Source organism: Alternaria incomplexa (genome assembly GCF_024043165.1).
Source record: "Alternaria incomplexa strain BMP 0042 chromosome Unknown scaffold_1, whole genome shotgun sequence".
Taxonomy (NCBI): Eukaryota; Fungi; Ascomycota; class Dothideomycetes; order Pleosporales; family Pleosporaceae; genus Alternaria; species Alternaria incomplexa.
Window position 1 is genome coordinate 1,378,701 of NW_026249850.1, and position 25,882 is coordinate 1,404,582.

The window sequence follows — 25,882 nt, forward strand, 5'->3', positions numbered from 1 at the left end:
GGTCACCCATTCTTGTGATATACCTGTTAAGGAGTACTTTGTATCTGATATACCTCGTGGGGCCGTATTGCATTCGGCGGACCGCGGAGAAAACCGACACAGTATCTTATCGCAGACTGGATCCAGCATCCTCGACTCGTCCACTCTTGAATTCGCGGTCCAGCATTCCATACCAACGGCCAATAGCGGTGGCTTCCAGAACGAGCCCGGTGTTAGGATTCATGCTACCACGAACATGTCTCTCAGTCCTGGCAATAGTACCGGGGATGGTATGTCGGATGTTCTTGCAGGGTATCAGGGATCTGATTATAAGAACGAGACCGACGCTTTGGTGCGAATCGAGACGGCCAACGAGAGCAATTATGAGGAGCACACGGATGCTTCAACAGAACATGACATGAAGCCGCTGCCTCTTGCCCTTCGATCCAGAAGTAGCCATGCACAAGGGTCGTCCGATGAGCTGTCCTTCAAGTCTTGTACCGATCTGCCGGATGTCTCTTCAGAATCGATACCATCCGAGCCAGGGAAAGAAGACATCAAAGCGTCTTCCATATGCGCCATTGACTTTGCGCCGCAGCGAGATGCGGTAACGAAGGAAGCAGACACTCACTCTTTTGCGACTGGTGTGCACCCTTTCCGTGCTAGTTTCGCACCTCCGCCTCGACTCCAAACGTCCAACCTAGGAACGGTGATCTTGAATCAGGGCAGGACGATTGTGGAGGCACCCTTGTCCAAGCCCCCTTCTGCTATGCTTCGCAAACAGCCTCCTATACCGCGTCGAGAATCCAGCTTTTCTATCGTAGCGAGCAAATTGCGGACTAGCTCCAAGCAGAGCATGAAGCAAGGCTCGATATCGGTATCTGGCTCGTCATCCACGCTGGGCACTACGCACCAGGGGCCAGCGGTACCGCCCCGAGAGTCAAGCACTTCCAAGGAGGCCCAACGTGTGCACGCCGCAGTCTCGTTTTTGATGCGTCCACTACCGTTGCGCTTTGCCAGGTCTCGGAAGTATACTGACCAAGAGGAGCTACCGAAGTCAGATGAGACGGTCCCATCTGCTTCCAGTTCGAGTCAAGACACGGACGGCGTTATCAGTCTCAATGAGATGACCAGCTCACCGCCGCCCGCCATGGAGGTAAAGAAGACGCCGCAAGCACCGTCGACCAGGCCAAAAGGTGTACCTGTTGCGAAGACGCGAGCTATCAGCTTCGACACTCCGAAAGCTTGCAACCCATCCAAGATGCCCGGTAGTAGCCCGGCTCCTGTTGCGCAACCAATCGACAGCCCGGTTCCTGCGATTTTGGAGCCCTCCTCTGTGTACTCGATCCATGACACCTCCTCAGGCTCATGTGTAGACTCCGCGGATGGACTTCCGGTAGCCCAAGAGCCTGGCCATCGTGACAGCCAGACTACGACACACCTCGATTGGAATGGATATAGGCCTTCCTCCCACGGTGGTGGCCTCCAGCAGGTGTCGCTACGCCCTCTGAGCGGTGTTGGAAATCTATTGAATTCTTTGGGATCGGGTCCTTTGTCCAACATCCAAGAGAATACTACGACCGACCTCAGATTATCCGGATATAGGTATCCTGGCCCTACGCGTTATCTGCCTGACCTGAAGGAGGAGTCGCATGAAGACTCGAGCCTCAACACGAGTGCCAGCAACCTGAAGAGCTCGAGTTACCGCTTTCCGTTCGGCGCGCCGTCGGGGGTCAGGGCTTCGGGAGAGGAACCGATCAACTTCTCGGGAAGGTCGTCTATAGCGTCGCATCGTCGGAGTGCTGTTGGTAGCAACGTGGGCAGCGCGCTCGGACAGGCACACGGTTTGCCTTCGATGCGGTTTAGTCGGATGAATCTGTTCGATGGTTTGACCGAGGACCTTGGCCTTCGCTACTCAAGGTCAATGGAAGAGGTGCCCAATGCGTCGCAGAGGGTGAGCAGAGGTAGTCCGCGGCCTGCATCAGCGGGTGATGTCACGGACCTGCGCCTTTCTCTCGCCGAATTGAATGAAGCGGAGCGCTCGGGGTTGTCAATGCAGCCTACCGCCATGATCAACTTGTTCGCGATGCACCGTGCTCGTTCACCGGAGCTCATGGCAGAGATTGAGCGGCTGACCATACCTTCTGTCGGGGGGCTTACCCAGCGCCTCTCAGAGATCTTCCCGTCGTTGAGGGAATACTACAAGTGCGGTGAGCCAGCCGAGTTTCCGATTGAGGAGGAGATGGAGAAGCACGCATTGGAGGAGATCCACGAGATCCATCCGACGCAGAAGCGCTCGTCTGCTCGACTTCGCCCCATGCGTGGCGTCTCGCACATGGTTGTTATCGAAGACGATCTGTATGACGAGATCACAAGCAAAGAGAGGGGATGTGGCAGTCCAGGCAGTCCAGGCCGTCCTGACGATGGAGTCGGTGTAAACGGCGCTAGCGAGGCAGACTCAAATACAGGCAGGCCCCCCAAGGACGACGACGCACCGAGCACACCAACATACGACAAGACGACTCCGCTCCCAGAGCTGCGAGTCCCATCACCAGCTGTTCTCCGTCCGCGCTCTCACACCGTCGGCCCTCAAGAGCTTCGCATCTCAGGGGAGTCCGCTCTTTCCGTAAGAAGGTCTCTGAGGTCGTTTGTTTCTACGCCCACAGTAACCGAGACGCGTCCCTGGAATTCAGACAAGAATTATCCCTGGGCGACGTCAAAAAACCCCGCTATTGACATCTCCCTTCCTCGTCCAGCTGCTGCGAGACACTCTCCTCACCCAGGCCCTTCCCACCTCCGCAACAGACTCTCTGACGCGTCTACCACAAGCTCCTTCTCGACAGCGCAGACAGCCACAGCTTCCCCGTTCGGATCACCGGCCGATAGCACCGCACACGCGCGTCATCACCGCTTCAGCACCTTTGGCCGCAACAGCGACCAGCCACACGCAGTCGGTGAACGCTACCCCACCTCTGCCCTGTCACCTCCTACAGCTATCTTCCGCGACCACCTGTCAGCCTCTGACACTTCTGACGACGAGCACTACGACACCACACGCAAGACTAGGCTCTCGCTCCGTAAGCGCTTTTCGTCAACTCGCAAAGCTACGCTTGACAGCCAATCAAACACTCGAGCTGGTCGAAGCAAGACCAACGCACAAGACCTCGCCTCGCCCGAGTCGACCAAGCAGTCAACAACCTCACTCCTCCAAGATCGTGCCGGTGAAGCTCAAGCTTTCACGTCATCCACCACCGCCAACCGCCATACCTTCCGTGACGCGGAGGGCATGAGAGCAGTTGACTACCGCAAACACCGCATCATCGACCGCCTCAAGACCTGGTGGCACAAGGGCTCGCACCTGATCCGTCAACTTTCAAACCGAAAACACTAAACTAGCACAAGTCTCTCGACTGTCTAGCCATCATGTCTGACACCCCTCCTCAACCCCTCTTCGCCCTCGGACCGAACAACACTATCCGCTATATCGAGCGTCGCGTGTTCCCCTCGGTCCCTCCTGCAAACCCCCCTACCTCACCCCCTGCCCCCACCAACACGCCTGTCAACACCAACGGCAATGGCAACACCAACGGCAACGGCAATGGCACCGGTTAAGAGGTTTTGGTAGTTCTCCATGGTTTCTCTTCACTTTTCACTCTTTTCATGATGCATGTACTATAATATGGGAAGGATTCACGGAGATATGACAAACTGTCATCAAAGTTCATAGCTAGCTAAGTAGCACACGATAGTAAAACTGGTTCTATAATTATTAAGTACTTATGATATGTGATGTCTGTGAGGTCTTGGTAGTCACCTGGACACCTCAACGTCTTGATGTCTGTATATGGTGATGATGCTGAAGTCTGCAAACCTGTTTTTATCGTCGAGACTTACTGTTGTATAACGATGCGACATCTTCCTGGCTCTACTATGACACTTGTGATATGCAGGTACGCAAGGTGATGTGGGCCTTAGGGTCTCTCATGCCGCCGTGATAAGCCAACACTCAAGGCGTTGAAGTTTGACAGGCTACCATTTGAAATTTTTCCTGAACATCGAGAGTGCGCTGTGGTCTGCAAGGTGAAGTTGCCGTAAGAAGATGAGGACAGACGTGCGCAGCGGGATGACGACAGGTCCGTGGATAATGAGGACTTATGTGCCACCCACCGTAATGTCATAGTCCTTCGACGCATCATCACTGGCATAAGAGTCATCGGGAAAGAGTATAAAAGAAGCCGATCTGCTGCTCTTTTCAGCTTCTTCCTTTACCACCCTCGGAAAGACAAAAGCGACAAGTCAATCTCTTCCCAATCCCTTAGTAAAACCTACTACATCGAAGTCATGGCATCAAGCTTAACCTTCAAAGCCGAATCTCACAAGGCGCAATGCGTCGAAATAATGGCAGATGACAACTTCAACGGCAACTTCCCGGAAGACGCCTCGGAAGCATGGGTCCCTAAGCAACCGAATGTCATACTGCAGCTTGCCACTCCACACTCAGACAAACGCAACGTGTGTCTCATAGCGGCTCACTATCCCCACCCCGACGACCCAGACCAAGAGGGCCGCACCGGGATATCCTATGATCTGCGCGCGCACAACAACCTCAATAAGCTGAGGGAATTGGCTAGCAACAAAGGTGTCTTTCAGGGAGTCGAGGACTGTGTGCACGACAACGGTGCAAGAGTTGTCATGTGGTTCGCAATACGTAAGTATCCCTCAGTACTTCCTGCAATTCTAAACTCGCATTTCTGACTTTGCGACAATAGTCACAAGTGGCAAAGCTGATGTCACCAACGAGGATACGATGATTCCTCTATCGGTTATTTGGGCTTGGGATAAGGCTGATAAGAAGTATGAGCCTACGTCCCTGGAACAAGCAGGTTAGGCTCTTGTTGCGAGACGAGCATGTGACTGACAAGGTTGTTGGTCGGGAATGCTCTTGAGACTTTGAGACAGCGGTTGGAGACACACTCATTTGTAGATAGTACACTTAAAATGCATTCAAAGATATACAGGAAAGAAGTCTTGAGTACTTCCTGAAAATGATGCGAGACCCGGGGCACATGGACGCCTTTTCAACAACTCATCACCTCGTTTACTTATTCACGATGACTGATTCATGATCGCTGAATACTAGCATCGGAGCGTTTGGCGGTGTGAGAAGCTACTGTCCGGAAGATGGCAGGTGCATATGGACTGGTGACACCTGCAAGTGCGACACGAATGCACCTGGAAAAGGCTTCATTACGGCTGGCGCTTCCCTGGAATGGAAGAGAATTGCACAGACTACACGAACTAAGTAGAATGTTTGCCTACCTAGTCATGGGTCCATCTCACGCCGTGCTATCATGGACTTATAGTCAACTATATATCCCGCACTTGTCGTTTCCCAGTTCTTACGTGTCTACCCAAGTTCAAAATGTCCGTGAACGACCATAACCTAAAAGAATCGTGTCAAAGTCTTATGCGCGACTGGGACATATGGTTTTACGAAGGTTGCGATCCAGCTTTTGTAGAAGCCAGACCCACCTATCTCGCATCCTCGGAAGATCGTCAGGTCACCTTGCTAGCCATGTATAAGCCTGACGACACTTTTCAAGGCGACGGAGTACATGTAAACATGAGAAGTCCGAAGCTGAAGGACGCTTTAGATGACCTGGCAAGAGAGCATGGTTTAGTAGGTTGTATAAGACATCCACGGCACCAAATCGCGTTTTGGTTTAGCAGATGTGAGTCTAATATGTGCCATTTGAGCGCGAATGACCCAAGCAGAGCTCTAATCTATTGTTATCCATAGTGGCAGACTTTGAAGCGGGCGATAGGATGGGATGGGACGACTTACCACTCGGCGTTATTCTTCTTGATGGTCTAATTCTACTCGGCCCTCCTGAGAGTGCTGGCTTGTGAAAGGCGCAGATGAAGGTTAGGATATCGTGGGATATCGTGGTTGAGCTAAAGAGTGGCAGGTACACGTTTTATACGTAAATGGTTTGTGGAACATGCAGACGATAAGACTTCTATTCGAGAAGAGTGCAAATCTTGTCGGTGGGCCTTTGTCAGTGGGCACATATTGGTCGACCATACAAGCATCTTCTAGCTCTCTGGCTCATGTCTTCTTTGTTTTGTGGACTGCATATTGTGACGGCTGTCGTTGATAGCCCATAGAAGCCTCTCACGGTCAAAGTACATCCCAATGCAGTACGCAGTCATGTCTGAATCATTTCATTTCGTGTATGCCCAGCTTCGAGAGCTGTTTCATAGCCACACGTCTGTTCAGACCGTTGACACTCCTTTATAATCCTTGTGTGGACCAAGCCCTTATGCGGCGATGGTAACCTCAACCTCGACACCGGCCTCGATGTTGATGATGATCTGCTTGACAACCTCGGTGGGAGCGTGGAGGTCGATGAGGCCTAAGTCCGCAGTTAGCTGCTGTCCGCCGACTGTCTGGAGTGGTATGCACTTACGCTTGTGGATGCGCATCTCGTAGGTGTCCCAGGTCTTGGAACCCTCACCGCAAGGAGTCTTACGGGTGGTGATCTTCAAGTGCTTGGTGGGCAGACGGACGGGGCCCTTGACGCGGAGCTCCTTGTTCTTGGCACGGTCGATGAGCTCCTGGCAGACCTTCTCGAGGCTCTTGACGTTGCGGGAGGTGAGGGTGATGCGGATCTGGGAGCGCAGTCAGTATACAGCCTCGCGCGCATAGAATACACTGCGACGTACCTTGTGGATCTTGGGGCCCTCGCCGAAGTCCTTCTCGCCCTTGTTGTAAGACATCTTGTCGGATTGGAGTGTGGTGTTGTTGTAGGTTCTGATTTAGATTCCAGTCACGACCTGGATCCTTGATCGCGGTAATGTGATGACTGGGGTGGCGTTAGAATTTGCGACGGCGTTCGGAGTCGTTAAGTTCTTTGCGATGCGCATTTTCGATCTGTGGGCGATGCGCGCCAAGATTGCGGAGGCTAGTGCCGTAACAGGTATCGCTCCCTTTTGATCGCTCGGCAGGCGGGCCCATGAGCCATCATGACTGCATGACTGCAGACAAACAACAGAAATTGAACCTTTTAAAGACTTTTCGCGTTCCTTGCACAGTGCACCGTATCTCTGAGCTCGGCCCTGGATTTCGTCTTACAATATCGCCAACAGAGATGTCGCTACCCCACTTCGCGCCATTCCCAGACGCAAAAGTCAGAAAGAGCATACTGCCCGACGAATGGCAGTTGTACCTGGATTCGTGGGTTTCGCTAGCTGAGCTCTATCTGAGATTAGAGGACCAAAATTTCTCGGAGGCGATCAAAGAGGAGAGCTCTCTCACGCAATTTCTGCTGTCTTTCTTTCATGAACTGGCCCTGGACGATGAGCTAGCAGCTAAAATTGCGTCATTACGGAAGAAGACTTTCTTTTTATTACACAGAATCCTTTCCAAAGAAGACATACCCAATCCTTTGCTCAGCTGGTCCACCCTATCTGACATCTGCCATGCGTACCCCAAGAGCGAGCAGTTCCGTACGCTCTTGCAAGGGTGCTGGAAGCGAAAGAATGCAGCAATTGAGAAGTCGTTGCAGACAGCGAAAACGTCCCTAATCAAGAACTTGGAATCAAAGCGACCGGAAGAGGCCGAAAAGACCCTTGATCGGATCGCACCTCTTCTCAGAGCCTCGTCAAATGCCAGCATCTTCATGCTGACAGGGTCCGACTTCCTCGACTCTCTCCTTTCCGCATACCCACAAGTTCCGCAATCGATGCAGAAGAAGCTAGTTACGACTTCATACCTTGGTTTAACAGCCGCGCTAGAAGGTCCAAAACCGAATTATTCGCTGCTCTCTGATCATTTGTACAGCCTGAAGTCTAATGAGGAGCAAGATCAGAAGAAGGAGTCTGGTAAGAAGACGTTGGTTGCTGATCTTGTCACCAACACACCGCTACTGGAAAAGATAAGAGAAAAAGCCACTACTCCGGAAGCAACAAGAGTAAAGAACACTGCAGCGTCATTGAGCGCATTTCGGCAGTCTAGTCTAGCTCGGCCGAAGAGGTTGATTCGACGGAAGGTAGACAAAGGCAAAGCAGCAGCAGACCAAGATAGCTATGGCCATGGAGCATTCACAGGCGAGATACACGTTCACCGAATGAGTATGATTAGCCAGATCCAGGATCTCTTTCCAGACCTGGGTGCAGGCTTCATTGTCAAGTGCTTGGATGAGTACAACGACGACATCGAGCAGGTTACCGCACATCTTTTGGAAGATTCGCTACCGCCACACCTAATCGAGGCTGATCGGAGCGAGAAACTGTAAGTACTTCCGCTTGAGCTTCTGCCATCACAGATTCAGTCAGACATACTAATGCATGCTAGGCCCACACCAGCGACACTGTCACAGCCAATGCCACCACCTAGATCTAGCCAACACCTCCCAGAACGGCGCAATGTCTTTGATGACGACGAATTCGACAGGCTTGCAGTTGACACATCGCGATTCCATATTGGTCGCAGAGGTCAGGATTCGACTGCCGATAAGATCTTGTCCGACCGCAGTAAAGCGCCCGCCAAATCCGCAATCATGGCTGCACTGGCTGCCTTCGATTCAGACGACGACGAACGAGATGACACATACGATGCAGAGGACGTTGGCGCCTCTGTCGACACTGCCGCGCACGGACCTGGCGAGGATGCCGACTTGGGTGACAAGAATGAAGAAGCCCTATTCCGCGCTTACACCATGACACCTGAATTGTTTGGCCGCGAGTCAGAGATAAGGAGAGGAAAAGCTCGAACAGCCCTCAAGAGCGAGACTGGTATGACCGACGAAGCAATCGAAGGCTGGGCCATCATGATGGGTCGCAATCCTCGTGCACTGCGGCGGCTCGAAGCGAAATTTTCCAATTTCCAGGGTCAGCAGCGAGAGCTTCAATCAACAGCATGGCGGGACAGCCCTGCAGGGTCTGGCGACGAAGCGAGTGGTGATGGGCAAGGAGGTCGCGGTGGAAGAGGCGGCGGCGGTAGAGGAAGAGGTAGAGGGCGCGGACGTGGTGGCCCAGGTGGTGGACGAGGTGGTGCCAGCGTCGCAGGTCCTGCTGACGACAAAGGTACGCAAATATCACGGCAGCGCAAGGAGGCCAACAAGGGTTCAAGTGCGAACCATAATCGGAAGGCTCAACGGGGCAAGAAGATGGCCCGAGCAGGTTTCCCGGCAAGTTGAGGGGGCATACTGTTCACTCAGGTCAGGAAGCAACAATTTATCCTCTGCATTCAGAAATATTTCTACTTATCTCGGACGAGGCCGTAGCCGTACTTTCAATGCAAAAAGCGTAGTAGTATCACCATAACCTGACGATATCGGGATCATCCACCCTATCACCCGACCCCGCATCTTTACCCAAAAAGTTACTCAAGCCACGCACCTCTCAACCCCCATCATTCCACCCCTCTCCTCAAAAAAAGGCGCGTAGCTAATAAGCTCTCCGACGGGGAATCGACTGTTTGCACGATTAGACAAAGCTCAAAACACCCATCAAGAATTGGGTAGCACATACACCCCGGTCTCCCGCGCTTGTAAACACTTCGTGAACATTTGACAAGCTGTGACGACTGTCAATTTGATTGGTCCACGACATTCTCGCATTCCTCATTCATACCGGAAATCATGACCACTAGACCATCGAAGATGTTGCTGTTACCGTCACATGACGTAAGCAGATGGATGAGCGTTTGATGAGAGAAAGCTCAGATTATGCATCTATATTTCCTGAAATCATGGTTTTGAGGGGGTTTGGCTTGGGTAGCAAGTATCACGCGGCCAACACCAATGGGCAGGATGCGGGGTAGGCTCGTGGTGCCATGTGGTGATGGCACCCGGGCTTACCGGATCTCAGTCAGCCAGTTGGGGGGCGCAGGGTCGTGGATGGGCCTGGCATGGCTGGGTTCTGTGGCTGGGAATTTTAGTTGGCTGATGTGGGAAACTTCAGGAACGCGGACGCGACTGCGCGGCATGCTGGAATGCGACGCGACGACACCTGGGCACACAAACATTCGAAAATCATAAAAAGTATCGTAGAGCTCAAGCGTGTTCTTTGATTTTTCCAACGCGAGAGGCAAGCATTGGCCCCTTTAACCGCTTCTGTGTGAGCCAAAACGCTGATTCGCTTAGGTTTTTGGGCGTAGTTTGCGCGCAAGGGGCCTGCGCAGTACTCCCTGAAGGTGTCCTCAGCAACTCCTCACCCATGCATTGCATCACATCGCATCACACGTTGGACTCATCAAATTAATGGTACCACCATATTTCCAGCGCATCTTTTGCGCGGTATCTTCATGAAGTCGTGATAACCGAGCACCTCTCCACTGGAAGGCCGGTACAAGACGTAGCACTACGCCACTACTCAAAGTCGGCGCAAATACCCGTTATTGTACTTCCACAACTGCTCCAAGCACACCGCGGCAGCAACGTACTTCCAGCTCCTCAACGTGCGGTAGTTCTCCCAACCATCCGTTTCCAGCGCAACCATGAAGCACGCAATGGAGCGCGGCAGCGCCTCCGAATCTGCATCGCCGTCCCAGTCTCCATCACCCATTACTATATTCTTGATCATGTCGCTGACATCTCGGTTGAAGCGTTCTTGAACCTCGAGGTTGGCTTCGCGGACGTAGCGAGATGGTGCACGATCTTTCTTGCCAAGGATGTTACCACTAAACACCTCAAGCTCGGTAAGACGTGAGCCTCGAGACGGACGATGTGTGTCCATGATTTCGAACATGTTCTCTTCGTACGCTTCACGGAGTTGTTCTGCGAAATCCCAATGATGTTCCCATTGCACTCCACGGGTCTCTCGCATCACATATCGCTTGAGTTTCTGCACCAGCGTCTCATCACCCCGGCGATGGTGAGATGTTCGGTAGGCGTTCTTCATCTTATCGAAGAACGTTTTTTCGTCGATACGTCGATACAGAACTCCTAAGATCTTTGTGCTTGTGTAATATGAACTTCTTGGTTTCTCAGCGTTCAGCACACTCACCTCGTCGAAGTCGTCGCCCTCGAGCTCTTCGAGCTCAGCTGCGCCCAATTCGTTGACGATAAGGTTCGATCCTGGAGCCATGAAATCGGGGCGGATGTGATCACCACCTGGAGGTATCTGAGCCATGCTGGCAGGTATTCCGGATTTTCCAAAGTCGACGGCGTCGGATGCGAGCTTGGCAAGAAGCAGGCACTCTCGATCCAGAGTGCCAGCAGGAGCCTTATCAGCGCGGATCTTGTGCTTGTTCGAAATTTGTCCCAATCGATCCATGTTCATGTATTCGATAAAGAAGTCAATGATATCGTCGGCAGTTACCGGCCGCCCCAAATCCTTTGCCGGCGTGGAAGGGTAGTCGGCGGGTTGATAAACGCCTCTCGGGATCAATCGAGTGTCGTGGATGATGTGGAAAAGGTCTCCGTCGAGATCACCGCCACTTAGCTTCGAAGGCAGATCCCGCGGACCCTGCTGTGAGAATACGACGCAGTTGTGCAGTGCCCTGAGCGGCGAACCTTCTGGAACGTCGACTGCTTTGACGACCTGAATATCGCCTGGGTGTAGCGCAGGGGCTCTTGTGATGACTATTCGCTCGCCAACGAGTATGGTTCTCTTCAGTTTGTCGTTCGTATCGTAATCTTGTAGCGGAATGTAGACCTCGCCCTCTTTCAGAACATTCCATTCGTCCATGATGCCATAAAGGAGGTAGCCGTTCTTGATTGGAATACGCGCGCGATATTTGATATCCCTCAGGCTTGACATAGCTGCCACCTCCACGATGTCGGTGAGGAAGCTGTCCGCGTGGAATGATAGACCCATCTCATTCATTCGCCGAAACAGTGACGGGACTCTCGCAAGATCACCCGAGTGGGAGTATTCTAGCAGGCTTATTAGCACATATGACCCTATGTTCGGGAAGCAGTTCATGGCGATGCCGCCGGGTATGAGGAACCAAACATCCTTTCAGGCCGCACAGCATGTGCTAGAAAATCGGAACTTACCGAGAAGGCTGGCTGCATTCAGAGGATGCTCCGTCATGAGTTTCAGTTCTGTGACAGCTTCATCCTGGACCGCCATGAAGTTTTCCATAGGTATACGTAAATCTTCAAGGATCTTGATGAACTGGTGGTTCAGATACACTCTGAGAGGCTTGTAGGCAGCTCCACAGATTTCCAAATCCCTCCACTCTTCTTTGGCGACGTATTTGGTCATACTCTTTCGGGCGTGCAGTTGCTCACCTTGCAATGTCGTATCTAGTGATAGTACGCCCTTCGCACCTCTGAACCGGATCTGTAGCACCGTCGGCCTGAGTGCTCTACGGTCCGGCTGGAAGGCGTTCCAAACTTTTTGAAAGAGGCTCAATGACAAGGTTCCGCAGCCGTCACTGAATGTGCGGTTGTTTCTCGTGACGTCGTCCTTCATTTCGTTTACATAGGCGGTTTTCGGGATCGGCACCGAGAATGTTGTATCTAGATGTCGATGTACAATGTCAGCACACATCTCACATACATTTGGTGCCGGAGTGAACTCTACCGGAGAACGCCTGCCCTATCCTCGCCGCGCATTTTGCAGCGCAACGAATCTGGGAAAAGTCACCCAAATCGCGAATGCTTGATGAAGTCAGTACATGTCCCACACGCAAATCGTACGTACTTACACATCTCTTGCACAGACGAAAATACCATCTTTCTTGAAAGGAGCCATAAACCAAGTTTCATGAGTACGGAGTGACGCATGTGAAAAGCCGAGAAATTGAAATGTATGTCCGGCGACCGTGATACCGGTTCGGAGTACGCCTCGAAAGCGTTCGTAAACTCTCTCTTGCGATGCCCGTGGGTCATGGAATACCGGCAGCTCGTCCTCGTCTGCGAAGAACACGCGCATGAAGAACTGGGTGTGGGTGTTGTACTTCCTCAATATACGATTGGAGACGACCCAGTCAGGACCGCGTAGCAGGATACCTGAAATGTGGCTTTAGTTGTGCAAATTGGAGTATTGGAAGTCTACATACCGGTAGGCGTGACCGTGGCCTTGTACGTTAAGGCGAGGTGGTTCTGCTTCTTCTGTTTGACGTCCCAAGTCCGGGAAAGTTCCTCAAGACGTTCACAACATTCGATGCTTTCATCAAGAATGCGCTTAATAGTATTGATCATGAAGCTTTTCGCTTCAACAGCTGGTGCGGGTGTCGGTATTCGCTTTCCTCGGCGACTGATTGCGTTTACAGTAAGATCTGTCGCCTTAACCCCCGGTGTAGGCGTCGGTATCCGCTTCCCAAGGAGACGCACTGCGTTTGCGGTGAGTTCTGTACCATGCTTCTCAACAGCGTTTTGTACTACTGGTATCAATTCCTTCATTTTCCACGGGGCAATTGCACCCTCTAGCATGAGCGCTGTCAATTGGTAACGTATATTGAACGTGAAGGTCTGCGGAAAGGATGGTCCGTAGTCGCTAAGCATCTTGTTGACGACCGCATACTCGTGTTCAATACTGCCCGTCAAAACGGTGGGCTCCATGGTCTTCAACCACTTTGTGTTAGGTCCCGCGAAGAAGGGCTTAACAAAGGTCCAAGCGAGATCAACGCTTCGGGTGTCGAAGAAGGCGATCTTGTAGACCATACACAAAGCGGAGTTCATGTTGTGGGAGTTACTCAACTTGCATAGTCTCTGTAGCCGAAGAACTGATTTTGGCGGCTTGATGCCGAGTCTCGACAATGCGGCAGAGATGTCATTCGGTGCTTGCTCACCGGCATACAAGTGTAGATCATTGGTCGACTGAATGTCGTAGAACTTCGGTGGAGACTTGAGGGTGAATGTTATCGTTCCGTGTTGGCCATTGCCGCGAGACGGAATGATGTGCTCTATGGTAGCATAATCAATATCAATTCTGCAATGCCAGTTGAAGGCTTCGGCGGTCTCTGCCCGGAGGTAAATCTGTGTGGGTAAGCAGCCGTGTTGGCATTGACATGTTCGATGTAGAAAGATATGCCTACCACTAAAGCATTCTTGCCGAACGTAATGTAACCTTGCCTTTTATCCTTGAGCTTCTGGTCAAAGACGAGCTTGCCAAGGTGATCGTAATCCCAGACGCCTGTCATCAGGGTACGGAAAGACAAAGTCGACCCTCCCGGACGCTGAAGTTTCGCGATAGGCGCCGGACTTTTGAATCTTTTGGCCTCTTCTATCTCTTGCTTCTCTCTGAGTGACTTGAGTTGGAGCGGATCTTCCCGACGCTTGTTACTCTGGCGAAAGTCGAGCGGCTGATTCCCAAAATAAAGAGGTTGCAGCGCCTGGCGTCGGCCCTGACTACCGCGTATATCCAGAAATCGATTCCCACTGCTAACGCTCGGTACAGTGAGAATGGCGAAATCATTATGTTGACTGGAAAACTTTCGAATGTCGAATGCGAACACGTCAACGCTGTGGAGAGCGTCCTGAAGGGTGTAACGTAAGAGGACGTGATTGGCGTCTTTGGGAACCTAATGTTACGGCATCTGGTTAGCGACTGCTTTCCTATTCGCGCCCAGCGATTACTAGCTCAGGTAGTGTTGTGAGCTTACTTTAGGAATGTAGATGTCCATCTTGAACGACGGTGTTACCTCGAAAGGCTGGCCCACCAGACGTGTGAGTGATAAGCTTTATTGGCACCTCAAAGTCGCGCGAATTAAGGCAAAAGAGTAGACAATGTGAGGCAGGAAGCTACAGGTCGCTGCGAGCTCGCTGACTGGGGAAGTGGGGATGGCGCTAACAGATTGGGCAAGACGCGTTCTCACGTGCGCGTTGCGGGGTTACCTTTCACCTTTGAATCTGAACCACAGCAGACCGCTGATAACAGGCACGTAATTGTACTGTACCGCTTAGTCAAGCCTGCAACCATTGTGGACGTGAGAGAATTCGGCTCTGCTGCCTAATGCTGTACGTCAGTCGCGTAAAAAGGCCCGCATGCGGCGTGTCACCATGCGACAGGTCGCTCTGAAGGAGGGTTTACCAAGACGCATCTCTTCCACAAAAGGCAGCGATCATCCCACGCTATTCACGACTCATACAACGCAGCCATCCGCATCTGTACGTATCCCCACGCGGTTACAGGCTCGTACTTCTTCGGCTTCTCTTCATCCCAACAACCTGGCAACGCATCGATAACTGTATCCATATTTGGTGTCGCGAACACAGGGACTGAGTAGCGATCTGGTACTACTATCTCCCTGTCGTTCCGTTCGCCGTCTTCAGTGACCTTTTGAAGGACCGGAGGTAGGCCAACACGATGCACACTGCTTGTCCAACGATCGTTGCTCCATCTCGCCATGAGATCTCCGATGTTGACCAACACAGTGTCCTCGACGGGCTCTGCAGCACGGAAATTACCTTGGTTCGCAGGTTCCTGTACTTCAAGTCCTCCAACGTTGTCCTGGAATAGCAAAGTGAGCGTGCCAAAGTCGGAATGTGCGTTGATCCTGCTGCGCTCATTATTGCGTAGCTGTTCGGCGTCGATGGAGGGGTAGTGAAGAAGCCGGAGTTGGAAGAGCGACTGCGAATGGGTCGGAGAGAGGCCTGGTGCTGGAACGTTGAGAGCAATGGAGAGAGCGCCGAGGATGCTGTGGATTAGACTGGCGCACTCGACAAAGTACTTCTCCATGGATGCGCGAAAGCCCGGAAGCTTATCTTCTGGAAGCCAGATATTTGGCTGAGCCTCATCTTTCACGTTGCCAGACTCGAAGGACTCTTTATAATCAGGCGTCTGCCTCTCATTAGCTTATACCATGGAGAGCGAAGATGAATGCAACTAACCTCCCTCAGCTTGTTCAGCTCATTAATATCATAAACCCCTTGACTAACTTTCTCCACTCCAGGCGCCGAGTATCCACGATGATGACTGCCACCCGGCGGATGCGGAGCCAGCATCTTGGTCTCAAGCGGTAGATCGAAGAACTTCTTTGACCAAGCAAAGCACTCCTCCACCAGCTCCTTCCGCACGCCATGGTTCTTCAGGTAGACAAAGCCCATACTACGGAATGCATCGTCGATCTCCTTGGCGATCTTCTCCTGATCCTCTGCTTTACCGTGCAGGAACGCGCCGAAGTCGACGATAGGTATGCCGCTCATCTCGTCGATGGCAAGGATTAGAAAGTGAGAAGTGGTTGTGACGGAGAAACGAACAGAGAAAGAGGCAGGTGCTGACTCGCGGGTTGCTTCTATTTTGGGTAGATAGGTAGGAACGGCAAGCACGCAGTAGTACAGCGGCGGGGTCAGGTCATCGGCAATGCGGGGTACGTTCAGTTGTCGCAAGATGCAGTGACGGATCAGCGTGCGTCAGCGCAATGCGTCTGAATTGTGAGGTGTTTCTCGATACATGCTTCTCCTATAGGATGCATAGGGTAAAACTGCGGCGAAGACTGTTGCCAAGCACGTGATGCTTCCTCGAAGCTATCATCGAGAACAGGCCAACACCAACCTTAGAATGCTATGCATACCAGATGTCCCATGTCCTACCCTTCGTCCTAGAATGCTTTGGTGATCCACCCGCCCCATGACCATGCTACCATACCCGATGCCCTTTGGTTCCACCACAAATCCTTTCACCATCAAGAATTATACACGCCCGCTTCTCATGGAAGCTTACGACTCTCCGAACATGTCTGCCACGCCTGCCAATCCGGGGCTGGTACCTCGGACTATAGTCGGCTGTTGGTCCACACTCATGTACTGCTCCATCATGACAGTCCTGGCCTTGGTCTTCGTCGATCTCTGTATTTTGCCTTGCTCGTGAATACTGATACCCTTGATGCTACTCATGAGATCTAGTACGATGCTGCGCTGCATACGTTCGTCCGACCTGTTCGCTCCACGGAGCTTTGCAAGACGGCGGTCGACGCGATACTGGTCACCCATGCCGGGTAGAGACAAGATGATCGAGCGCGGTATCTCCTCGTCCAGGTGAATGATGCCCGCGATGAGTGAGGCGAGCTCTTTCTGGCAGTCCACAAAGTATGGCTCATGGAGGGACGTAATGGCTGATTTGAGGATGTCATTGCAGAAGTAGTCACGAATGGGCGACTTCTCCTTGAACCGTGGGAGCAGGGTGCGCAATACGCGGACCATGGTGACAACGGACCTAGTATCGCGATAACGTATTGTTGAGTTGCAGAAGAGGAGGATAGGCTCGAGGACGGCAGGCGTTGAGAGAATGAAGTCGCACATGGGCGGTGCATTGGCTTCTTTTCGACTGTGTTCATCGTGACGGGCAAATTCTGTGACCAGGTCAGCTTTTAGTCATAAAACACGATTAGGAGACTCGGTACTAGAACCGATACCCCAACGCAGATAGAAGTCGCGAAAGGAACACCACCAAGCACGATAAGTAATAGACGACTTACCCTGTCTCGAATCGAGCAGGACAGCGACAAGCGAAACCGCAGCATATGTGAGCTGTCGCAGTATGCTCTCGGTCTTCATCTCGTCCGTCAAGTTGTCGTTCTGCCCCGAATCCGCCACCTGTCGGGCAACCTCGTTCCATTCTCCGGAGATTTTTCGATCCAGCTCTCTGAATAGCCCCTGTATCATGGGTGGCAGGAAATGTGGTCGTAGACGCGCTGGGCAACCTTCAATGAGATGGGTGGATACGGTTAGTAAGACAGATAGATGATGCGCAGTCAGAGCGCCTGCGTGGCCAAACAGGGCTTGACTCAACGGGCCTGGCAGATCTTCTATCCCATAGAAGAAGTCTCGAAATCGCGTTAACGAGTAGAGGATGTAGTACGAGCTCTCCCTAATCTGCCTTACAGTGCCTCGTACCGTCGATGCAAAACCCTCAAACGTCGACTTGGAGCCACTAACTCTTGCAAAGAAGTCGTCTCGGCTCTCTGTCGATATGCCCGCTTGCCAGAACCGATCTGTCAGTACTCTCCGAATAACCTGCTGTAGTTCTACTGGCAAGTGTGACCAGTTGGCGTCGATATCGTTGAATGCTTGTGCATGGCTCACAAGCTGGAGAAGGTTTGGGAGCAGCACTGGTATGGCCTCTGCCCAGAGTAGCGCAGCAGTCTCGTACGCAGCAGTGCCATCGCGAAGCTTTTCCGTCGATGCTGCCAGTAATGTCTTAGTAAGTCGTAGTGGCAGTTGTTGAGAACGGTCAAGAATTGAGGCCTGCAACGCCTGGCCATCACTAGGCAATTGTTGGTCAGACCAGTCCTGAATGCCGCGGAAGTTGTTCGCAGACAGAAACTCGGGTAATTGGCCCATTCCCAATACGCCACAGAAGGACTGGAATGAAGAGATGGCTTGGGTGAACTCATCGTTGCGCCAAGCATCCTTGACACGGTTGAGCATCTGTCTCATGCGCTCCTCTTGCGTGGCGCGCTCTAATGTTGTACATCTATGTATGATGATGAAAAGGAAAGCGGAGTACGCCATACGTTGGCGTTCGTCAGTCGTAGGATCATTAATCATCTCATTGACCTTGGCCTCTAGTTGCTCGTAGACGTTCATAAAGTCGTCAGCGAATTTCATCGCTAGTTTCTGCATCTCAAGACTGCATATGCGCTCGAGGTCTTTCACAGCATCGGAGTACTGTGGATAGTTCGTGTCATCGGCTAGCCGTACTGTAAGCATATACTCCAAGAAGGTAAGAGCGAATCCTGGGCGGTCGCCAAGGGCTTTTGTTGAGAGAGTTGCCATCAAAGATATTATCTTTCTCGCAACTTCAGGATCTTCGAAATGCGCTTGCAGGATTTGCCTGCCCCACTGCTCGAGCGAGTCTTCCAGTGTATTCCGCGTCCGCTCATCATCTTGCGCGTTTTCGCCTTGCCCTTGCTGCCACTTCATGTACCCCTTGAGTGCAGCTTCGATGACAGTGACCTGCGCATCGACCTGAAGGACTTGTGGAGAGTTCTTTGTGAAGTTTTGGCGCTGGAAAGCAGGCTGATCATGGTACAGGTTCTGGAGCATGTTCGTCGCCTGAGCAAGGATATGCGCCATTGCCTCTACTGGTGTCTTGCGTACCAGGACTTCGATCACGTCTGCGCAGAAGCGCCGATAGTTGCCTAGAAAAGCATGACGTTCCGGTACCGTATCAATGTCTTCGTTGAGAAATTGTAACGTAACGTCTTCGGTATCTTCGGGTAACGATTCGTATCGAATGAGTCGGGCGCAGCACGTCTCAAGTAGCCCGCCAACCATGGAGTTGACGACATCAGAGTCTCGCACGATGCTAGATCGTAATAGCTTGGTCCAACAATGAAGAACAGGTATGGAGACGACGAGACTCGGGTTGCGCATGATATCGTATAGGAAACCGAATATGCCGGTTAGGTCGCTCCCATCTGGTATCGATTGGGGCTTTTGCTCGATGAATAGTCCGAGGCTGTTCGCCAACTGTCATCATTAGCACGGTGTGACAAGCCTGAAGGATAAGAAGGGGCCTTACTTCTGAGAGTCTCTTGCAGAGCATGTATTTCTGATCATCTATGTCATTCACATCCATATCCGTGAGCGTCCAGTTGTATACTTCTCGCAGGAGTGAAACACTGCCAGGTGTGAACATGGGGCATACAAGCTCCACAAACTCGTCGTCGTGCAGGTGGGTTCGGTTGTAGATCGCTTGGAGGGTCTCGACGGCGGCCTGTTCGTGTTAGCAGCTGTCCATGTGAGTGGATGTAAAGAGTCGACATACAATCTGCATCTCTACGGCTGGGGTAGCCAGCGCCTTGCAGACGGCCTCGATGACCTGTGTTGCAGCGATAGCCTTGGGCATGATCCACGGCATGGCCGCCTTGAGGGCCTGCATAGACTTGATAGCGCTTGTCTTAACAGCTTCCTGGTTCTGGTAGTCCTGACCCAAGCACCAGCCCAAGTTGTCGCATAGTCTCTTCAGCCATCCTTCGTCTCCACACCGCACATCCAGACTCTTCTCGCGTGTAGGGAGCTGGTCTTGTATGACGGCAAGCGGTGTGAAAATCTCGACGCAGGCGCGACCCAGGTCGCTACCTCGAAGGCCTGCGGTAGGGTCTTCGCGATTGAAGACTTCCTCAGAAAGGGTTTCCAGGACGTATAGCACGACAGCCTGGTGGTGCAGAGAACTTGTCCAGAGCGAGACCAGCAGTTCGTCCATATCCAGCCACTCGGCGCCCCAACTGCGCTTCGCAATCTCCGTCCATAGCTGCGCGACCTTGTTCCTTAGGAATGCGGCATCGTCTTCGGACACGTTTTGAGCGAGCTCGATCGCATAGCCTCGTAACGCTGTGCCTTGGTCCTCTGTGAAGTCCTCCCAGCTGTATTTTATCGAGTGCTCCAGCATAGTGAGGCCATAGTAGCGGAGGGGTGCGGGTTGCGAGCGGTCGAGTGCGAGCGTGTGACCATGTGAGGGCGCTTCCGGATGCCGTTTCGCTTGCTCGAGGTATTCGGTTGCCTGGCGGCGGGTATCATTCGTTGACGAGGTTGCGTATATGGCCTGCAGCGCTTCCAATATCTGTGAGAGGTCTGAGTCGCCGCTGCCGTTGGACTGTCGGTGTTGCGCTCCACCGCCGCCATTCGTTTGCGGGGCCTGGTCTGCCCCAACGTTCATCGTGCAGAGGGCGTCTCTAGCCTCGGTATATAAAGACGTGAGGTCAGGTGAGTCTGGCGCGAACTGCACGGGGATATTGTAGCAATGTCGTGTGCGTCGTGTTCTGGATTTCGAAGATTCGGGCGGAAGTTGCTGAAAGCGGAAGACGTAGAGGGCAAGGATCGTGGGTAAGGAAGCTTTGGCGCCCGGTGTCTGGAACAGACCAGAGAAGATGGCGGTGTAGCGAGTAAGCCCAGATTCATTGACTCACAGGCCGGGACGTGGTACGCTTTATTTCGAGGGTCCAGCAAGGCAGTCGAGGCCTCTATTCACGTCGCACGTTCCACAGACGCGTTTTGCAGGCTGCAGTCCCAAAGGCACGTCACGTCGACGCGATGTCAGCTGCTTTGCCGCCAGAACTAGGCTCGTCGCTTCCGAACTAGTCTATATCCAATACATGTATCGCTATATACAAAATCATAAGTCTATCGTAAATGCTCCCCGAACACCTTGACGAGTACATAAAGTCGTCCAACGCTCATGTTTGCCCAAATGAATCATATGCACAAGAACTGCCGACTGCGTGACCTGAGCATCGCATGATATTGCATCACCGTGCATCGATTGGTCAAACCCCACCACACCAAACCCCGACATCATCAACTTTGCGACATTACATGACAGCGCAAGTCTGCTTTTGGCACTGCTGGAGATATCCCTCATCTTCTTCCGTGCCTAGCGCGCTTCCCGGCTTTCGCACGACGCCTTTGACAGTCATGACCTGGTCACCTTCCGCGTGCCACCACCGCAGCGTCTGCTGCAGCGCGCCGTCGGTCTCCTCGGATGTGATGGTCCACTTGCCACCGCTGACCTCGACATTGGTTTGTCCTGACGGAAAGTGGAACTCAGGCAGGTAGCAGACCGTAGGGAAATCTTCCGATGTCGAGCTTGGCGCAGAGAGGGCAAGCTTGAATGTGCAGTTCTTGAGGTCGAACCCGTACGACGAAATGTCCCCATGGACGGCAACGGGGGTGGGGCGGATGAAGGCCTCTGCTGCTCGCAGACCCCGAACGTCGTCGTCATCTTTCTTTGAGCTCATTCGTTCTGCGGTAATGGTCTTCTGCAGGTTGGAAGGGTTGATGCTAAGGGTATCGGTCGACTGTGCTCTAGAGAACGTGGGCGAATTCTTATCTAGCGACGCACGGGAGTCGGCTGGCGAGAAGGGGCCTGCAGGAACCGCCTTGTCGTCTACTGAGTAGATGGAGAGATCCTCTCCGTTCCAAAGGTCACCCCAGTAATGGCAGTTCTGGTCTTTGTCAGCCGTGTCCAATTCTAGACAGAATGCAAACATACATTTGCGACATAGGTCCACAGAGCGAAGCCATTAGCTTTACTGTCTTCAAGCGCGAAGTGATTGGCATCCAAAGCAGCTATCTGGCTGCTGTAGTTACCTGTCTTGTACGCATACTTGTCGTCCATATCGTATGGGATACCGATCTCGGTGAAGATACATGGGTGGACACCCGTGTACTCTGTACCTTCGTCTCGGATCGCCTTGAGCTGGTGGGAGAAGCAGTTTCTGATGGCATTCTCGCCAATCTTTATGGCGAACGCTGGCGTGAGATACTTTCCTCGCAACACACCGAATACGTCGACATTCCATACGCGGTTCCTATGTGATGTTAGACGAGATGAGATGAGAATCAGTATTCTGGAACATACCACTTCTTTGTGATAAGAGTGATGCCATCGTAGAAATGGGGCGAGAAGATCATGTTGGGATCATCGTCTTCTGTGCCCTTGACCTTTGGCGGTATCTCCAATACTGGCGGCTGGAAGAACATCAAAGAATCCGGGAACATGGACTTGACCATCTTGCTGTACGCCCGGTAGTGTGGCAGCCAGTAGTGGTTTGTGAAGTACTCATAGTCAATCTTGGCCCCATTCTTGGGATCGATTCCGAAGTAGTCCTTCTTCAAGACCGTGTCAGTCGCCGGGTCCCAGACACCGTGTTGCGCCCACAAGCATTCGCCCAACTTCCACCCTGGGTCGCGTTTCCAGCCGTATTTGGTGTCGTCGTAATCTTTCGATAGCCATGCCATAGTGCCCTCGGGGTCCACTAATGCCGAGCCACTCTTGTATGGTCCCAGCCCGCCAAATTCCCAAGTCGATATCTCGCAAGCTCTGCCCGATCCGGTAAGTATCGCCTGCCAAGCCGTCGGCGAGGTGCCCTTCTGGAGTTTTTGTTCGCTCGGAATCTGGGTAATATCTTGGTAGCTGATGAGGCCTCTGTTGGGCTCGTTCATGCTTTCCCACCCAATGATCGGGTCGTGCCACAAGTCGCCTGCTTGGTGTATCCGCTTCGCAAGATGCTCGCATGCCCCGATGTAGTGATCTTCCAGATAGTCCTGGATGTTCTTTCCATCTATGATGGCCTTGGGCGCGAAGTCCCTACCACCAAAGAACAGCGTCCACATAACCTGACACACTAATCGTGTGTAGTTGGTGGTCCAGATCATCTTAGGGAAGGTTGCAGGGTCGGGGTATGTGTTGTGCACGAGGGCGGCTTCGGTGACGGCGAAGTTCTCGGGGTCCAGCCCACAAGCATAGAGAGTCCACATGGGCGCGCCAGAACCACCAGAGAATCGTGACCACTATGTGATGCATTAGAGAAGGAGTGAATGAATCTATTGGAATGCTACCTACGACGTCCTGGTGAGGATCCATGAAGATGTAGAACCCATATTCCTTTGCCTTTCGTAGTAACGCGATAGTGTGGTCTATCCACTCCTCGTCGTACTTTCCCGGGCCCGCGTGCTCTATGGCTTCCCACGTGAAGACATAGCGGATGGTGTTGTAGCCCCAGCTACGTAATCGCGAGAAGTGTGTCGCGGAGTCTTCTAGCGAAAAGGGTCTGTTGACAAAGGAGACACTGTCTCCGTCGAAGAAGTTGTCTGGAATGTGTGACGGCTGATCTGGCTTCGCAGGAAACTTGGCGTCGGCTGCACAGTTGATACCGTGCAGGGTGACTTCGCGGTTCTGGGGGTCTCGGAATATGCGTCCGTCGATACGCAGCCGAATGGGAGACATTACTGGGGGCAGGCGTGTGGACGGTTACGAGGAGAGTGAATGAGAGGAACAGGAAAAGGTGCGCAAGGCGGGTACGAAGAGGAGCTATGAGGTATGCGCCTGTCTAGTCCTGATGGCGTAGCGGCGGCGTTCACGGGCATGCATCTGGGCATGTCGTAATCCATGCCTGCCCGCATTAGCGTTCTGGGGGTCGCGGGGGTCAGTGCGTCCCGGCTATCATGCGGCTGGTCGCTGAGGACAAGTTGCAATTGTTCGACAGTGAAAGGCCAAATAAAGACACGACCCGCTCTTTCCATGAACTGACCGTCGCACCTGCCGTTGCTTCTCTGCGCGGACTATACTCCTGCTTGCTCAACATCCAACCTACCGTCACTCATTCATAGCACGTTCAACCGCATCCCGCCATGATACTCCGACTATCCTCTCTTGCCCTCGGGCTCCTCCCGCTCGCCAGCGCACTCTCCGCCTCGGACATACCCACGGACACTCCCGTGTCGCAGCTCATCAAGGACGCCAGCGTCCAACTCGCTACCGGCAACACCCAGGACGCCCTTCTCTACTTCGACATCGCCATTACCCGCGACCCGCGCAACTACCTCACCTACTTCAGGCGCGGCGCCGCTTACCTGCAAATCGGCCGAACGGCGCAGGCCCAACATGACTTTGACAAGGTGCTGGAACTGAAGCCTGGCTTCGAGGGCGCATTAGTGCAGAGGGCCAAGATCAGAGCCAGGAAGGCCGACTGGGCGGCAGCGCGCAAAGACTACGAGGCTGCCGGCAAGACCGATGCCATCGCGGAGCTGGAAGAAGCGCAGGGCGCTGCCATCATGGCGCAGGAGGCGGCAGAGAAGCGCGACTGGGACGCGTGTATCTCGAATGCTGGAACTGCCATCTTAGTCGCAGGAGGCGCATACGACATCCGCAAGACAAGAGCGAGGTGTCGCTTCGAGAAGGGCGAGGTCGCCGAGGGCATCAGCGACCTGCAGCATCTCCTCCAGATCAACAAGGGCGATATCCAACCCCATCTCCAGAGCTCCGCCATGGCCTTTTACTCCCTGGGCGAAACCGACAAGGGGCTCAAGCACATCGCGCAATGTCTTCAGTCAGACCCAGACTCGAAGGTCTGCATGAAGCTACGGAGGAGAGAAAAGAACCTCGACAAGGACATTCAAAAGGTGCGCAAGTTCTTCGAGAAGCGCCAGTTCGCCACCGCCTCGAAACTCCTCATCGACCGCGGCGAAGAGGACCCGGGCCTGTTGAAAGAGGTCAAGCAAGACTTCAAGGACTACACCGATCAAGGCTACATCTACGCCAACTCACCCCAAGGTCTCTATCAGACCCTCGTAGAGATGACCTGCGAAGCCTACGTCGAGATGAACAACCTGAAGAAGGGCACACCGTACTGTACCGAAGCCCTACAGCTCAACCCCGACTCGTTACACGCCCTCCTTCACAAGGCTCAATTCCAGCTTGACGCCGACGAATTCGAAGACTGCGTCCGAACCCTAGAGCACGCGAAAGAGCACCACCAGAACCAGAAGCTCGACGAGTTACACCACAAAGCGCAGACACTGCTCAAGCGCTCGAAGACAAAGGATTACTACAAGGTGCTCGGCGTGACGCGCGATGCAGACGAACGCGAGATCAAGAAGGCATACCGCAAGCTGACCAAGATGTACCACCCCGACAAGGCCTCGGCCAACAACATGACACCCGAGGATGCGCAGAAGAAGATGTCCCAAGTCAACGAAGCCTACGAAGTCCTCTCCGACCCCGAGCTCAAGGAACGATTCGACCGCGGTGACGACCCCAACAGCAACGAGCAGCAACAAGGCAATCCCTTCCAGGGTTCACCCTTCGGAGGCCAACAATTCATGTTCAGACAAGGTGGAGGTGGTGGCTTCCCTGGTGGCGGCGGTAGCTTCAAGTTCCAGCAGGGCGGCGGCGGTTTCCCAGGTGGTTTCCCAGGTGGATTTGGCTTCTAGACTATTGCTATTGCTTACTTATATGACTTGGAGTTTGGGAGCATGCACAGTGGGTCAGTCATTCACATGGGTAGAAGATTCTGGCGTTGTCCACTGTATGATATCGTTGCTTCGACTGTATTGAGAAATGAATTATGGTAGCTAGTAAGTGTGAAGATACCTCTTTCCTGCTAGTCCACTTTCCTCCTTGTCCTTAACTCATTTCGAGCATCCATCTCTCTTTGTCGGCATTTTCAATCGATTCCCATAATGTGGCCGCTACGAATGGTCTCGTTTCATTTTGATCTGTC

The 25,882-nt window shown here is 52.9% G+C and overlaps 9 protein-coding genes across 9 annotated transcripts; 4 read left to right on the plus strand and 5 right to left on the minus strand.

Moving 5' to 3' along the window:
• Positions 1-235: 235 nt before the first annotated feature.
• Positions 236-3,591, plus strand: J4E90_000493 (uncharacterized protein; the record flags this gene model as incomplete). Its single annotated transcript, XM_051430089.1, has 2 exons — positions 236-3,344; positions 3,398-3,591. The coding sequence occupies 2 exons, from the start codon at positions 236-238 to the stop codon at positions 3,589-3,591; spliced, it is 3,303 nt and encodes a 1,100-aa protein (XP_051295576.1).
• Positions 3,592-4,320: 729 nt separating this feature from the next.
• Positions 4,321-4,867, plus strand: J4E90_000494 (uncharacterized protein; the record flags this gene model as incomplete). Its single annotated transcript, XM_051430090.1, has 2 exons — positions 4,321-4,687; positions 4,749-4,867. The coding sequence occupies 2 exons, from the start codon at positions 4,321-4,323 to the stop codon at positions 4,865-4,867; spliced, it is 486 nt and encodes a 161-aa protein (XP_051295577.1).
• A 1,433-nt stretch (positions 4,868-6,300) lies between these two features.
• On the minus strand, positions 6,301-6,759 carry RPS20 (40S ribosomal protein S20; the record flags this gene model as incomplete). Its single annotated transcript, XM_051430091.1, has 3 exons — positions 6,301-6,395; positions 6,450-6,651; positions 6,706-6,759. 3 exons carry the CDS (start codon positions 6,757-6,759, stop codon positions 6,301-6,303), a joined length of 351 nt encoding a protein of 116 aa, XP_051295578.1.
• A 371-nt stretch (positions 6,760-7,130) lies between these two features.
• On the plus strand, positions 7,131-9,179 carry J4E90_000496 (uncharacterized protein; the record flags this gene model as incomplete). Its single annotated transcript, XM_051430092.1, has 2 exons — positions 7,131-8,272; positions 8,336-9,179. The coding sequence occupies 2 exons, from the start codon at positions 7,131-7,133 to the stop codon at positions 9,177-9,179; spliced, it is 1,986 nt and encodes a 661-aa protein (XP_051295579.1).
• Positions 9,180-10,356: 1,177 nt separating this feature from the next.
• Positions 10,357-14,077, minus strand: J4E90_000497 (uncharacterized protein; the record flags this gene model as incomplete). Its single annotated transcript, XM_051430093.1, has 5 exons — positions 10,357-11,861; positions 11,985-12,309; positions 12,832-12,944; positions 12,995-13,913; positions 13,973-14,077. 5 exons carry the CDS (start codon positions 14,075-14,077, stop codon positions 10,357-10,359), a joined length of 2,967 nt encoding a protein of 988 aa, XP_051295580.1.
• Positions 14,078-15,012: 935 nt separating this feature from the next.
• On the minus strand, positions 15,013-16,082 carry J4E90_000498 (uncharacterized protein; the record flags this gene model as incomplete). The annotated part of the gene is made up of 2 exons (XM_051430094.1): positions 15,013-15,717; positions 15,768-16,082. 2 exons carry the CDS (start codon positions 16,080-16,082, stop codon positions 15,013-15,015), a joined length of 1,020 nt encoding a protein of 339 aa, XP_051295581.1.
• Positions 16,083-16,595: 513 nt separating this feature from the next.
• Positions 16,596-20,538, minus strand: J4E90_000499 (uncharacterized protein; the record flags this gene model as incomplete). Its single annotated transcript, XM_051430095.1, has 4 exons — positions 16,596-17,227; positions 17,354-19,349; positions 19,402-19,596; positions 19,648-20,538. 4 exons carry the CDS (start codon positions 20,536-20,538, stop codon positions 16,596-16,598), a joined length of 3,714 nt encoding a protein of 1,237 aa, XP_051295582.1.
• Positions 20,539-21,190: 652 nt separating this feature from the next.
• EGC1 (endo-1,4-beta-glucanase) lies at positions 21,191-23,607 on the minus strand (the record flags this gene model as incomplete). The annotated part of the gene is made up of 4 exons (XM_051430096.1): positions 21,191-21,823; positions 21,871-22,189; positions 22,240-23,171; positions 23,224-23,607. 4 exons carry the CDS (start codon positions 23,605-23,607, stop codon positions 21,191-21,193), a joined length of 2,268 nt encoding a protein of 755 aa, XP_051295583.1.
• A 404-nt stretch (positions 23,608-24,011) lies between these two features.
• J4E90_000501 (uncharacterized protein) lies at positions 24,012-25,592 on the plus strand (the record flags this gene model as incomplete). Its single annotated transcript, XM_051430097.1, has 1 exon — positions 24,012-25,592. The coding sequence occupies one exon, from the start codon at positions 24,012-24,014 to the stop codon at positions 25,590-25,592; it is 1,581 nt and encodes a 526-aa protein (XP_051295584.1).
• Positions 25,593-25,882: the final 290 nt, after the last annotated feature.